Raw genomic sequence first — 15,657 nt, 5'->3', positions numbered from 1 at the left:
AAAGACAATCATGTTATTACTCCTGATAACCTGTCACCAGAAGGAACCACTGATCAGTCCAAACCAAAGCTACTCTGAATATATATATTATAATATATATATATATATATATATATATATATATATAAATAGCAGTTTCCATAAAACTATTGCAATCAGGTAACGTATACAAAATTAACAGTAACACAAACACACAATAAGACATACTGATATCGAAGGATATATACTGATATCCGAGCTTACAGTCTGTCTTCTGATGAGAAGCAGAGTTGCCACAAAGTATGCAACTCGCCTATTATTATTATTATTTACTGGTAGCTTTCGCTTACATGCTGTGTGGTGTTGGCTCATACAGACACGTCATGCCCCTGATCTGTGATTGTACTGTTTGGCAACAGCTATATCCTATAAGCTATAAGTTAAATATATATTCAGAGTAGCATGGAGAAAAAACGTGCTATAAACTTTGCACTTGATTTGAAATCTGCCCAAAATCATGTTTTCGCATGCTGTACGTGATGGGCTGTTTTTTTGTTTGTGGTTGGAGAGAGGGGAGGGGAGGGAAGTCTGCAATGTAAGATGCCCTGTAACAGTAAATTAATGTACAGCTTTCCTTACAGGCACTGAAATGGTTAATTCCTATTTGCATATTAATTATGCTGTGTGACATAGTTTTTTTTAATAAAATGTATCAGTTTGATAGCTTTTGTTCCTCTGCCCATAAAGTGAATGGTTAGCTCTAATACCCAGTATTATGGAAAGATGTGCCTACCTGGTGGCAAAGTGTCCCTGGAATTCTGGAATTCCATAGCAGATAAAACTCGGAAAATAATGGAAAATGCTCACACCACATTAACGTGCTATTCTGTTGTTTTAGATCAAATTGTGCTGAAAATGTCCGGAAACACATTTTGCACACCGGCAAGCACGAAGGAGTTAAAATGTACAACTGTCCAAAATGTGATTATGCAACTAATGCCCCAGTGGAATTTCGCAACCATCTCAAGGAGCAGCACTTGGACATTGAGAACCCTGACTTGGCATACCTTCACGCGGGTAAGATTTTAAAACCTATTACAAGGGAATAAATCCATATATACATGTGATAGGCGTTCCTATCTCAGTGCAAGATTTCATGACTACTTCTCATTCATCAAGTGATCTGTGAAATAACCGCTGTCCTGTGTGGTTGAATTAAAAAAAAAAAAAGACAATCACAGGTACACAGTGGCCATCTCCATGTGCATGGAGACAGCAAAATTTTTTGGTGTCCAAAGAAACACACTGTATTAATTGACTGAAGCTGAATTGAGCATAATATAAGCCAGAAAAAAAGAAAGGTTTCTATGGTCAGTATGTTCTTAAGAGACTATATAACATTCTTATTCATCCCTCAAAATGTTTGAGATGTTCATGCTCACTCCTGTGTGATGGCGGTTAGGTAATGATTGTCGCTTACATTGACCACTAATCAAAATGTGGCTGGTAAACTGATGCTTTAGTCAATGACCACTGGATACAATATAAACTATCTATGCCACATAGATTGGTATTAATTGCAAACCAGCTGTCATACATGAACTATATTGTTACTTTTGAATGGACTTGGCAACATGCATTTCAGGTTTACTAATCCTAACACAATACAAACAAATTATATCAAACAAAATAAGTTATGGCTTTTCATGCAGGCCATAGAATGTATTTAAAGTAGTGTGGAACATTTCTAGGCCACTAACATTCATTTCTTGGTGATCTTTGCCAATGTATATATCCAAACATGTTTTTTATATGTACATGTATAGGTATATAAAATCTCATGGATGTACCTGCATGGATGTGTGCATTTTACACATTGTACCGAATGCCACATCAATTCAAGTGTCAAATCGGGACACTGGTGTTAGGGGTGTGGCTAGGGGAGGAGTAACAGATGAAAGGGGCGGGGTTAAAGCTGGGAGTCACTTAACCGTGCTTAGGTTGCCACTGATTTTATGACTCCCTGGGCTTTTAAGGGGAGATAAGAGGATCTCCCCAGCATGCCTACGATCCCTACTGCTCACAAAAGTGGAACAATTGGGCATCTAAATGGATACATGGTTTACCCCTTTTTTAAACTGTTTTGATCACAAGATAGAATGATCAAAAGTGTAGAAAACCTTTGAGAAATGCAGACGTGCAAAAGAAAAAAAGAAAAAGTTTCAAAATTACTTAAATTACCTACTTGTTCTATAATTGAAATTTTGGTAACATCTTGTGCTTGATCTGTGGGGATTTAATGGGGTGTTTTCTATGTCCTACTGCAATTCTTTGAAACATCAAATAAAGGGTTACCGTTGTAAACTGTGAATCAGTGATATCACCAAAGAGCGACCAGAGATTGTATCACAGTAGCTATTTCAAAATTAATAAACCCAATCCTAAAGGTTCACATTGTTAAATCCACATACAATTGTGATCTTAATCTGGTCTGATAGCAACATATATCATAATATAATATTTAAAGGAAAAAAGTTGGTATTATCTTGTTTTATGATTGTATCAAGCCTCAACTTATCGAATATAAAGTTTATAAAGTGCAATGTTATGTTAAAGGTGACTTGAATACAAGTTCATCTTTAAGGTTGACTCTGCAAGGGGCTCTTAAAAATTGCAGAATATATGAACGTGGCATGGTTGTTGGTACCAAACGGGCTGGCCTGAGTATTTCAGAAACTACTGGGATTTTCACGCCATCTCTAGGGTTTACAGAGAATGGTCTGAATAACATCAGACCAGTGAGCGGCAGTTGTGTGGACCAAAATGCCTTGTTGATGTCAGAGGTCAAAGGAGAATGGGCAGACTGGTTCGGGATGACAGAAAGGCAACAGTAACTCAAATAACCACCAAGGTATGCAGAATACCATCTCTGAATGGACAACATGTGAAACCTTGAAGCAGATGGGCTACAGCAGCGGAAGACCACACCGGTTGCCACTCCTATCAGCTAAGAACAGGAAGCTGAGGCTACAATTTGGCACAGGCTCACCAAAATTGGACAATGGAAGACTGGAAGAACGTTGCATGGTCAGATGAGTCTTGATTCCAGCTGCGACATTCAGAAGGCAGGGTCAGAATTTGGCGTAAAAGACATGAAAGCATGCATCCATCCTGCCTTGTATCAATGGTTCAGGCTGGTGGTGGTGTAATGGTGGGGGGGGGCATTTTCTTGGCACACTTTGGGCCAATTTGCACCAATTGAATGTTTCCAGCACCTCATAGAAAGTATGAAGGTAGTTCTTAAAGCCAAAGGGGGTCCAACCCCTTTTATGACATTACATTATATGTATATGTGTGTGTAATGTGTAGTTGGTCCCCCAAGTGGAAGTTTCTGCCCATTCATCCACTAGTTGGACGGAAAGACCTGGCTTGCAATCTCCGTTCCAGTTCATCAAAAAGGTGTTTGATGGGCTTGAGGTCAGGGCCAGTCAATACCTTATCACCCAACCATGTCTTTATGGACCTTGGCTTGTGCACTGGGGTGCAGTCATGCTGGAATAAAAAAAGGGCCTTTCCCAAACTGTTCCAACAAAGCTGGAAGTACCTGACCTTACAAACGCTCTACTAGATGAATGGGCAAACATTTCCCACAAAAACACTCCATAATATTGTGGATAGGCTTCCCAGAAGAGTGGAAACTGTTGAAGCTGCAAGGTCGGACCAACTACATATTAATGTCTATGTATTAAAAATGCAATGTCATAAAAGTCCCTGTGGGTGTAATGGTCATTTGTCCCAATACTTTTGACTGCAGAAGCAACCTTTGGTTAAAAGTATTATTATTATAAATAATAAAGCATTAATTTGGAATGAAAAGTAACCATTTATAAAATATTTTGAATATTGTACTTAACTGTCTGGATATCCTTCTGTATCTGTGCCTGATAAATATGTGCAATTGTTAACAAGAAATGGTGATTTATACCAAGAATGTAGAGTGTGTTCTGAGTGGAATAGTACCATGTCATTTAAAACATTAATATCCTAGAATAGTCCGTGAATACCTCTAGATATAAAACTTTTCAGACCGTACAATGAACCTGCAGTTTGTTAATGAGTGATGAAACTTGTAATTGAAAGCACCGATCTGAGTTGTTTTAGTCTGCATTAAAGTACGTTTCAAGGAGATTGGCTCTTTTCACAGCTGTTGGTGGCATGCCTTGACAGTATAAAGCACATCAAATTGACTGACAGTTTATCAGTCACATTCCTTTTGTCAAGAGATTCACGTATGTCGCATGGCATTCAATAAAATCCTATCCCGTTTGTGCGTATTGAAAGCTAGATTTCATTCAGCGTGCAGCGTTCAGAACACTTGTCTTGTAATTGAGAATCTAATATAAATTTCTTAAACCAGATGAATCAGTCAATCAAAGAAGCACATTTTGTATTAAAAACAGCTGCATTATTGTTTGAATAGTCGTTTTACTAATAATTACAGTCTAATCCTGTCATATTTTGTCAGTTACATCTCCTAAGTGGAAGAGCTGATGTAAAAGGAGATGGGGGAGCTTGGATGCAAATAGGTAAATCCGGTATCTTGTGCTAATAGGACTCCTTGTCTGCCATTTTTGTATAAAGAAATATTAACAGTTTGGACATATTGTATTATGAAAATCATCACTGGAACTTAGGATTTGCTATTTAAAAGAATATAAAACAATAAATAATAATTTACAGAATCACAAACATGCAAAGTATATATTGAACGTAAGAAAGAAATGATGAATTAAAAAATATTTTATATAAATCATAAGAAAAAGGACTATCTTCAAAGGATCTGTTCCCAAATGGAAGGTTCTTGTCAGTCTCTCCTGGTGGATGTTTTCCGTTGTCCACCGGTAATATCATGTAGCCCGTGGAGAATTTTAAAAGCACAAAGGAAGTGCAATGGTGTATGACAAAATTGTAAACTGTAAAGCCAAGAAGTCACATGAAGGTATGTCTGTATCAAAGCTTGCTGTCAGTGACAGTATATGTTCAGTTATACCCAGGTTTACCCTGAGTGCTGGGAATACGGATACCACTCTCAAACATTACTCAAAATCTGTATAAGAAGGTTCTTTTGGTCATACAAGAATGTTGTAAATTGTGAGGCTGCATCTCATGTGATATCTAGTATAGAAAATGCAAGACATTTTAAGATATAGGCCTGTGCTAAAATTCTGAACAGCAGGGAAATCTGTCCCCCCAATATTTAGCAGCTTGATTGGATCCCTCAAAATCCTGGTCATTCACTGCTCGGATGCTAGTGCAATGCGATCATTGAAGGTTTAGCTGCTCCTCAGAGATGCCCTCAAGTGAACAGTTTTAAATACCTTTAGCTGGTATCTAATACATGGGATTTGATTGGTATTCTTGTGCGTGTGTGGCAAAAAATCCTTCAGAAATTAGTGGGCTAGTTTGAATAGCCTAAAATATGTCAATGAAGCAGGGACTTATGTGAGTTTCTAGAGTTCTGATTCATATGAAAGCATGGCAGTCTAGTCTACCCTGAGTGTTTAATTGGTCCTTGGTCCTGTCTATATAGCATTATGCCTATCCCATGCTTGCTAAATTCCCTCATTCTAGATCGTTACTAACCATCAATAACCATCAATTACCATCATTAATTATCAAAAATGAGAACCTTTTTTTTAAAATCAAGTCATAGTGATCAAAAACATATTTGATCACCATGATTGATTTTGAGGGGAAAAAAAGGCTCCCATTTTGATAATTAATGATGGATATATTACAAATATAACTTATACTTTATGAATAAGGAGCTTGATTCTGAGGCAGAAATATATGACAAGTCATTGAATATCAATCATACTCTAGACGCATTAGAAAGAATAATGAAATATCGGTCCAGATTAATTAACTTCAATAAAATATGTAACTGTTTTTTCTCCTATTTTTTTCCATTGCAGTCTATTATGTCTTGTAGGGAACTTGAAACCTATTATATATTTATGCTAGATATTTTGCCTGCATTTTGCCATGAAAGAACTAAATTAACCAGTTTTTAATGTAAACATGATAGCAAAATGTAAAATGTCCAGCACCTTAAAATGTACAAGAAAATCTTGTTGCTAAGCCACAGTGTTTAATGTATTGTTTAATCATCTCTGCATCTCCATAATTCTTCTACCTGAGTACAGAGAATGCCAATACATTTTGTGCATGGGTTTGAAATGTGCAATTCAATACATTATAATAACATGGTGGTTTGTGTATAATGTTGTACAGCAAGTTATTCATTGATGTCTGTAATGCCTGGGGGTACTTTATCTAGAAATAACTATGCTTGCAAGCACCGTGCCTGCATAATAACCACCTGTTAGTCTGTGTGATTCCCTGTACAGCTTTCTAAGCCCTTTGCTTCCACGCTCATTGCTGTTGAACCGCATCCTTCCATAATTTAGTGGACTATACCTTCCATGATCCACTACTCTAGTGTCTTACTGTACATATTTAATTATCAAAACAACATTATATACATCCACCCATTCCTGGATTGGTTCAGTACCCATGCAAACTTTCTGGGTTTGACCTGGAATCTCTGGGTGAAGCCATGCTTCTCAGGGACGGTCTCCTACCCAAAAAGCTAATAGACTCCTACCCAAAAAGAATGATTCCTGTAGTAAAATCAAAAGGTGCTTCAACAAAGTGTTAGTTTAAGGGTGTGCACACTGATGCAACCTGGTTATTGTGAGTTTTTATTTTTATTTTTCCCCCCTCAAAGATTTCAGTTTGTTTTGCAATTGAATTGTTCACGTTATAGGCCACATTAAAGGTGGAAAAAGTTCTGACATGATTTATCTTTGTCTCATTCTTTAACATTACAAGAACCTGCCATTTTAATAGGGGTGTGTAGACTTTTTATATCCTCTCTCTCTCTCTATATATATATATTTAAACTGAAACATTTTACTGATTTTTACTGACTTTTTTAAAGCGAAAACAATGTGGAAAAAAATATTCCTCCAAGATTGAATGACATATTTGTCTTTGGCTACGCTTAAAAATATAATTAGTACCCCAATTAAAGCAAACTTACAACTGACCTCTTTTTTGTTTTATTTTGTATCTTGTTGCAAACTGTCTGTAATTATTAAGCTACTTCTGTTCAACTTTGACTTCAAACAATCATAGATGACTCAGATACGTCTTGGCTTGGGTTGTCCTCTGTCAGCACCCTAGAGTTGCTGCTTCCTGTGACTGAACTGTGAGTTTAATTGGCTAGTGAGTGAAATGTGTTTGCTTTCTTCCTTCTCTATGATAAAGAAACGGATTAAGCAGAATTTGAATCTGTGCTCTTTAATGCCTGCATTAAGTCACTATGTCACTGCATCTATGTATCTTTTTATTTATATAGGCCCAGCTGTATTTTAACAAGTTACAATGAAGATATATCACAGTGCATAATGCCTCAGGCATGATCTAAAACAAGTATTACCCTGTTGTCTGTCTTTTCAATAACTAGCATAATGCATTGTGGAACTGCATGATATAGCCCGTCATATACCACCGACTAACTAGGCCTATTATACTGTAATGGATGCCAGATTTCAGCTTATCATGGAACGGGCAGATTTATTGAATCTCCGCTGTCCTGAAACAGTTAATACCACCTATTTAATAAGCTGAAAAAAAATGCATTCCTTCAGTAACTTTTTACTTTATTTTTCAATTGAATTGCTCATTAATCCAGCATTCTTCTGATTGATTATACTTTATTGTTTTAAGCTCCTTTCTGACTTGTATAAATTATGGGCATATTCTGACTTTGCATTTTTATTTCGCTTTTATGTCCTTTTATACTCTTGTTTTCCATTTCCATTCTTCTTTTTATCACCTTTCACTGCCCACAACATTACGGTGGCAGTATTCCAGTGCCTGTATTTTAGGGCCAGAGGATAAAATCTAGCACACAAAGCTGCCTTGGCTCCCAGCAACATCTGTTGATAAGAACAGTAGACTGTCCCACTGACCTTATTTTCACGTTTGTTTTCTATTAAGATAAAACTGAATTACAGTATTGCCAGTATTATACCTTTTAACATACAGGATTTCTCTTAAATTCAAGCCATTTGGTTTGGAACAACCAATGTTCTCAAACACAGCCATCAAAAATCCCTTTCATGTCCGTTGTGGTTTGGACTAAAAATTGCATGTCTGTGCATTGTCATTGAACCCCCACCACTAACCTAGTGTCAAACAGGATTTAGCCCCAAATGACACAGAAATCTACCTGATTATGGCTGTAATTTAACAGCAGCCTAGAAGCAAAGCCATACTTAGATGAAGAAGAATATTTCTATGTTGCACAGCAGAAGAAAGATAGACGGGCATTCCAAAGAGTGATCTGTGCCAACGTTGCACACACTGGGGCATTCTAGTTAGAATAAATACATGAATTACATGAATACAGAAATTATTTTAGTGACAACACGGCATCTTGAGGTCAAATCAACAAAGGTGTATCAGGACAGAAGTCCGATGACCAACATTCTACCATAAAGCTGTCTGTACCCCATGTAGAGTTGCACAAACATGTTAGCACTGCTGGCCTGTATTCATCAGTTCCGACAGGAATGTCACTTTACACTCAGGGCAGTCCATTCATGATTAATGTGTTATGTTTCAAGTTATACATCATCACAAAACTGAGCAGCGTACCATATGCTTCTGGATCCTGGTGTACGCAACCAAACTGTATTAGACCTCAGACCTCCATATAATAACATCATGCAGCATTTAAGGCTGGAACTCTTGGACTGACCTTTACACTTATGATGTCAGCCTCAAATAGCAGAAGCTCGTAACTGTCCAAACTCAACCATTAAAACCCGATTGATCATTCAGCTTCTTCTGTCCAGACTGTGGACTTAACAAAAAAAAATAACCTTTTCCAACTTGCCTCTAATCTGCTCACAATCTCTAATATTTAACCTTGGGTAAATTTAACCTGGGATAACAATACATTTAACATATATATATATATATATATATATATATATATATATATATATATATATATATATATGGAATATATTGTAATTTCCAATCCTAACTCTTCAATACTTTTCTTAGAGTGCAATAAATACGATAGCGCTATAGAAAGCAATAAATAATACAATCTTTAAAGGTGTGTTTTAGGAAATTAAATTAGGCAGATCGTTTACCTATATCTTTTTGATTCGTATTGAAAAAATTGTTTAGACGTTATTTCCCTATTTAAGCATTCGAAATATTTTATGTGGTAAGTTGCCAGTTATTGTAACTATATGGTTCCTCTTAGAGACTTTCCCTAAAGAAGTCCCTTAATGTGTTCAGACATATTATAAAAGCCACTGATTTTGAAGGTTATTTGTATGAATGCAGAACAAATCCGGTAACCTTGACATTCTGGCTCAAACCTTAACATAGTTCTAATATATTGCAGAATGGAAAATTGATGCACTTCATTAATACTTGATCCAACCATTGCAAGGATGTTTTGTAGTTTTGGTGCAGACTAGACCCCCAAACTAAACGTATGACATTAACACATGAAGTTCTTCACCAAGCGTAGAAATAGCGTTTCCTTCTTATGCGTAGAAATATAATGAAGGGACTCTATTTAATTGGCGGTGAGCAGTGGCGTCGGCAGGGGGGGGCCAGAGGGGGCCATGGCCCCCCCTACATTATGCTGTGCCCCCCAGTGTGCCCCCCCAATTGACCCGGCTCACCGCCGGGAAACCGGGACATTTCCCGGTGTGCCGGCACATTGAGCTGCTGTAAAACCGAAGGGGGGGGGCCGATAATAGAGAAATCCCCCCCAGGGCTGTAAGTGGTGCTGCCCGATCAGCAGCTGCAGCGTGCAGGACTGGTTGGGGAGATCCGTGTGCTCTCTGTCACTGAGCGCCGGGCGATGGGATATGACGTTTATATCCCAGCCCCGGCGCTCAGCATAAACAGAGTGAGCGGCAAACCAGAAGGAAAGGAGGAAGAGAAAGCAGAAAGGAGGAAGAGAAAGCAGAAAGGAAGAAGAGAAAGCAGAAAGGAAGAAGAAGAGAAAGCAGAAAGGAAGAAGAAGAGAAAGCAGAAAGGAAGAAGAGAAAGGTAAGAGATGTGAAGAACGAGGGGGGGGTGTTTGAAGTGGAAAACGAGGGGGGGTTTGAAGTGGAAAACGAGGGGGGGGTCTGATGTGGAAAACGAGGGGGGGTCTGATGTGCAAAACGAGGGGGGTCTGATGTGCAAAACGAGGGGGGTCTGATGTGCAAAACGAGGGGGGGTCTGATGTGCAAAACGAGGGGGGGGTCTGATGTGCAAAACGAGGGGGGGGTCTGATGTGCAAAACGAGGGGGGGTGTCTGATGTGCAAAACGAGGGGGGGGGTCTGATGTGCAAAACGAGGGGGGGGGGTCTGATGTGCAAAACGAGGGGGGGGGTCTGATGTGCAAAACGAGGGGGGGGGTCTGATGTGCAAAACGAGGGGGGTCTGATGTGCAAAACGAGGGGGGGTCTGATGTGCAAAACGAGGGGGGGTCTGATGGTAGATATGTGTGTGTGCATATACAAATGGTGAGGCATGTATTCGGGCAATGTTTATGAATGTGTATGGGCACTTGGGCAGGCATATGTGTGTGTATAGGGCAGGTGTGTATATGTGCATGTATGGGCACGCGCATATATGGGCACTGTGTGTGCATACGTGTGTATGGGCAGTGTATATGTGTCTGTCTGTATGGGCAGTGTATATGTGTGTATATAAGGAGTGTATTTGTCTTATAGTGTATACGTCTGTGTAAGTATGTGCAAGGGCAGTGTATATTTATGGGGAGGCGTGTGTGTGAGCAGTTTATGTATGTTTGGGCAGGCGTGTATAAGGGTAGTGCATATGTGTGAGTACTGGCAAGTGTGTATGTGCAGGCAATTGCAGCGTATATATGTGTTTTTGTGGGCAGGCATGCGTAAGAGCAGTGCATATGTGTGTGTATGAGCAGTCATGTCGTACTTAAAGGGAAGACAATGATTCCCTGTAACACATGTTTAACTCAGGGGCGCCTAGGGTTAAATCCAGGCCTATTTCTGGTTAAAATGAGTGTGTGTGTCACTGTATGTAGCATTTGGACACAAGAGAATATTGCGGGGTGCTACTTGATCTAGGGCATCACTAATACAAAGCACCACGTGTTAAATCTACGGGTAGGCAGAGTAAGTGAATGATGTGTTTGAATGCGTGTCTGGGTGTGATAGCGTATGTTTGTGGGTATGTTATTGTGCACATCTGTTTTTATGGGTATGTTAGTCTGTTTCCAGGTGTGTTATAGTGGGCATGTGTCTAGGTATATTAGGGTGGGATTGTTTTGGGGTGTATTATTGTGTGTGTGTGTGTGTTTGTTAGTGTATGTATGTTATTCAAGTGTCTAAGTGTGTGGATATGTTCCTGTGTGCATGACGTGTTAGGAGTCTTAGATGGATCCTTCAATACATCATAGTAGTCTCTGTGGCCGTGTCCAGCGGGGTCCATCTGTGGTTGTAAGATTTTTCTGTTTCTGTGGGAATTTTCTCCCATTCATCTAGTAGAACGTTTTATAAGCTGAAGGTGATAAACCAAGACATTTTGGACAACACTATGCTTCTAACTTTGTGGGAACAGTTTTGGGGAGGGTCCTTTTCTATTCCATCATGACTGTGCCCCAGTGTACAAAACAAGGTCTATAAAGGCATGGTTGCAAAAATTCCCCACAGAAACTCTCCAAAATCTTGTGGAAATCGTTCCCAGAAGAGTGGAAGCTGTTATTGCTGCAAAGGGGGACCAACTACATATTAATCTCTATGTATTTATAATGCAATGTCATAAAAGTCCCTGTTGGTGAAATGGTCAGGTATACCTTACCAGTAAAAATGCTATCCCCCCAGATTTTTAGGGGTTCCTACGCCCATGCATGCTAGGGAGCGTTGAGCGGGGCCCAAGAAAATGCTTGGGTAGGGTCCAATATTTTCACTATAAAATATATTGGCAGCAGGGTAAATATCTATATATGTTTTGGCAGCAGGGTCTAATATTAATATATATTTGCTGCAGGGGCTAATATTAATATATATCGGAAGCCGGGACTAATAATATATACCGGCAGCAGGGTCTAATATTAATATATATCAGCAGCAGGAGCTAATATTAATATATATCGGAAGCAGGGGCTAATATTTATATATATATATATATATATATATATATATATATATATTGGCAGCAGGGTCTAGTATTTATATTCATATTGGCTGCAGGGCCTATTATCAATAAATATTGGTTGCAGGGGCTAATATTTATATATATTGGCTGCAGGGACTAATAATATATATCAGCAGTAGGGGCTAATATTAATATATGTTGGCAGCAGGGTATAATTTTTATGTATATCGGCAGCAGGGTATAATATAAGTATGTATCCGCAGCAGGGGCTAATATTAATATATATCCACAGCAGGGGTTAATATTAATATATATCGGAAGCAGGGTCTAATATTTATATATATTGTCAGCAGGGGTTAATATTAATATATATCGGAAGCAGGGTGTAATATTTATATATATTGTCAGCAGGGGCTAATATTAAAGAATGAAAAATAACTGTCACTTTAGCTGTTATTTTGAAATCATATTTCAATCACGGTCTTTACTTCAAAGTGATAAGTGCATATTATGTAGTTAAAAATGCACGTCTAACGTGTGTGTGTGTATATATGTATATATATATATATATATATATATATATATATATATATATATATGTGTATATGTACTGTTTTATAATTGGCCCCCCTACTTTGGTCCCTGGCCCCCCATGTGCCCCCCCTAAATATGAAAGCTGGAGACGCCACTGGCGGTGAGGTAGATATATAACCTTGGTTTGTTTGTTTTTTTTTACCCCAACCTTGTGTGCAGAAAGACAGACAGATTGTTGGGTGCCTTTTTCTACATTATAATTATTTATTACATTTTTAATACCATTTAATATCCGTTTTTTTGTTCCAATTTGCATGCAGCTTGGATAATTCAAAGTCGCTTTGTATGTTAGTGACCTGTAATTCATCTGACCATTTAACTTCTTAGTAAATAGACATGATAAACAATAGAAAAGTGAATTTTTTTTATTTAATGCAGCTTTAAAATAATCTTACAATAGATTCTACGCTCACAAAATGTCATCTTCTGTACCATTATATCTTAACACATACTAATTTTATTGTCAATTCCGTATATTTCAATAATCTCTACGTTATAAGCTTGTTTGAGCAGGGCTCTTCTCACCTGTTTCTGTTAGTCAAATTGTTATGTTTTATACTACTTTCCTGCCTACCCATTGTACAGCGCTACGGAATATGATGGTGCTGTTTAGAACAGGTGCTAAGGAAAGATATAGCAGTTAACACAATTAAATGAAGGTTAGATTCAGGACATCGACAAGATAAACTAGAAAATACAATGAGATGCACGCTAAACACAGAAGAATGAAGTCGGGTACATGATGATACATTACAAAATAGTTTAACCCTTTTACAAAACCTCTTGAGAATTTAAATTCAACTTTTTCTATGTCAGCCTTCTGTCAGACCGTTGTATTAAAGATGTAAGTTTTACTTTATACCAGGCCTTTACCACATCTGTATACATCAAAGACAAAAGTATCTGAAAATGGTTTATTGTCTCTATATGTACAGTTCCAAAAAGCAGTTCCTCTCTGCAAAGCTGGAGTGTAATATCATTTTTAAATATAAAATATTTATTACAACTTTAAATATTTCACCTTTCCATCTGAAAGAATTCTCATGAAAATAATATTAAATTCTTGCAAATTACAGTCACTTTGCCATTGTGCATTTAAAATTCAGTAAGTGTAAAAAAAAATTATGTATGCTCTTGCTTAGCAATGCTCACTGAAACACAGTGGGGTTTATTCACTGGGTGAGTTGCGGCAACTTGTCACCTTAAAGTGACGTTAAACTTTATTTTTAACCCTTAAGAAAACAATTCAGGATACTTTACTAATATGAAAAGTAAGGTTTGTACACTTCTTATCTTAAACATTTGAGGACAAAATAATCACATATAATAACATATACATATATTACTATAACCTATAACTATATTACTGGTGCCTCCTCTCTCCCTCAGACAGTGCCCATATGCACAGTCAGATCCTAGCTTCAGACATGAGTGTTATGGACACTACTGAGAGAGATGGAGCAGGAGACGGTTGGCGGGACAATAAGTTTTGGCCATACCCGGCTTTTAGGACATTCACTTTAGGAACACTCGCGAGTAAGGACATTGTTACACCATGACCATTCCCTTGCTTTTGTAAGCTTGCTTTGCGAAAAGTTAAAAGCTAAATTGCTTATATGCATATCTCTCTCAGACACTACTGATTACTGATAACTGAAAGTTATGGTGGGTAAAGGTGACGGAAAACCCTTACACTTAAAATTAAGGGGGTAGTAGAAGTATTATTAAACACTCATCTACAGACACCAGACAAGCCAGAAGGCGTGTTTTTTTTCCTCAGAAATCTCATGGTGCTGCTGCAACCACAAGGGATTCTGGGTAGGCGCATGCAAATAAGGTCAACAATAATCACCTTTTGCCTCTTTATCCACTTTATACATGGATCCCTTGAAAGTAAATGCCCAGAATATATCCCTATTGAGTCCCAGTTATTGACATTGACAGAGAATCCTCTTGAACCAGGACTGCATGCTGGTGACTAATAACCAAACATCTATACTGGAGACATCTGTAGTGATGTGTTTTCACGTTGTGGCATATTGGGGTAAATGATACCTTTGTGGGATACTGGGGTATATACACAAAAGGAGAGTTGAAAAGAAAGGCTGCTAGAGACTTGTATTTCATTCCCTTCGCTATACAAAAGAATACCAGGTGCTTTGATTTCCTCTAATACATTTGTTACTAGCGCTGAAATTATGGCCCAAAGCTTATGAGCTTTCAGAGCACCTCAAGTCTCATAAAGAGTGCCTTAAGGCTCAACATAGTTTAACAGCATGACCCGTGTGGTAATTTTATTGGAAGAATAAATGACTATAAATTTAATTCCCTCTATTATAAATGCGGGTACCTGATGGGGATAATTCATTGTAAAAATAAGAATATAGTACTGAGCATAAGTCTTTCAGGTCCTCACATCCACCCGTTCAGCTCTTTACTGTTCGGAATATGAAATGGAAGTAAAAGAGTCATCTGTATAATGTAACCACGCCACATATTCTTATTACTATTTAGTCATTTATATAGCACCATCATATTCCACAGTGCTGTACAACTGGTCAATGTGACATATCAAGTAGTATCACATACTAATTAAGATGTACAGAAGAAAAAGCAGAGGAGAGCCCTGTTTGAACGAGATTACAATCTGGATTTTACATCCTCCTATTCTGTGTTATGGTAGTTTGTATGTAAGGAGTTAAACCAGTTGAGATGGTTGAGATATACGGAGCGCTAGCTGCAGGGATTATTTTGTTAATAGTCACTGATTTCACTCAGACTTCTTTTACATGTCATAATGTTCTGGTCTCCCTTGCCTCACTTTCTCACATGGTATTCAATCAATTTAAGAGTGCG

General features: G+C 38.0%; 2 protein-coding genes across 2 annotated transcripts in view; both read left to right on the top strand.

The window, feature by feature from the left end:
- Positions 1–15,657, top strand: part of LOC128498071 (beta-Ala-His dipeptidase-like) — a 419,628-nt gene that overhangs the window by 182,597 nt on the left and 221,374 nt on the right. The gene's annotated exons all lie outside the window — the stretch shown is intronic.
- Positions 1–15,657, top strand: part of ZNF407 (zinc finger protein 407) — a 239,543-nt gene that overhangs the window by 160,188 nt on the left and 63,698 nt on the right. The window contains exon 8 of the mRNA XM_053468365.1: positions 878–1,056. Within this exon, the coding sequence (XP_053324340.1) occupies positions 878–1,056 (179 nt within the window). The remainder of the gene's footprint in view (positions 1–877; positions 1,057–15,657) is intronic.

This window comes from Spea bombifrons, chromosome 5 (assembly GCF_027358695.1).
Source record: "Spea bombifrons isolate aSpeBom1 chromosome 5, aSpeBom1.2.pri, whole genome shotgun sequence".
NCBI lineage: Eukaryota > Metazoa > Chordata > Amphibia > Anura > Pelobatidae > Spea > Spea bombifrons.
This window is presented reverse-complemented; position numbering and strand designations above follow the sequence as displayed.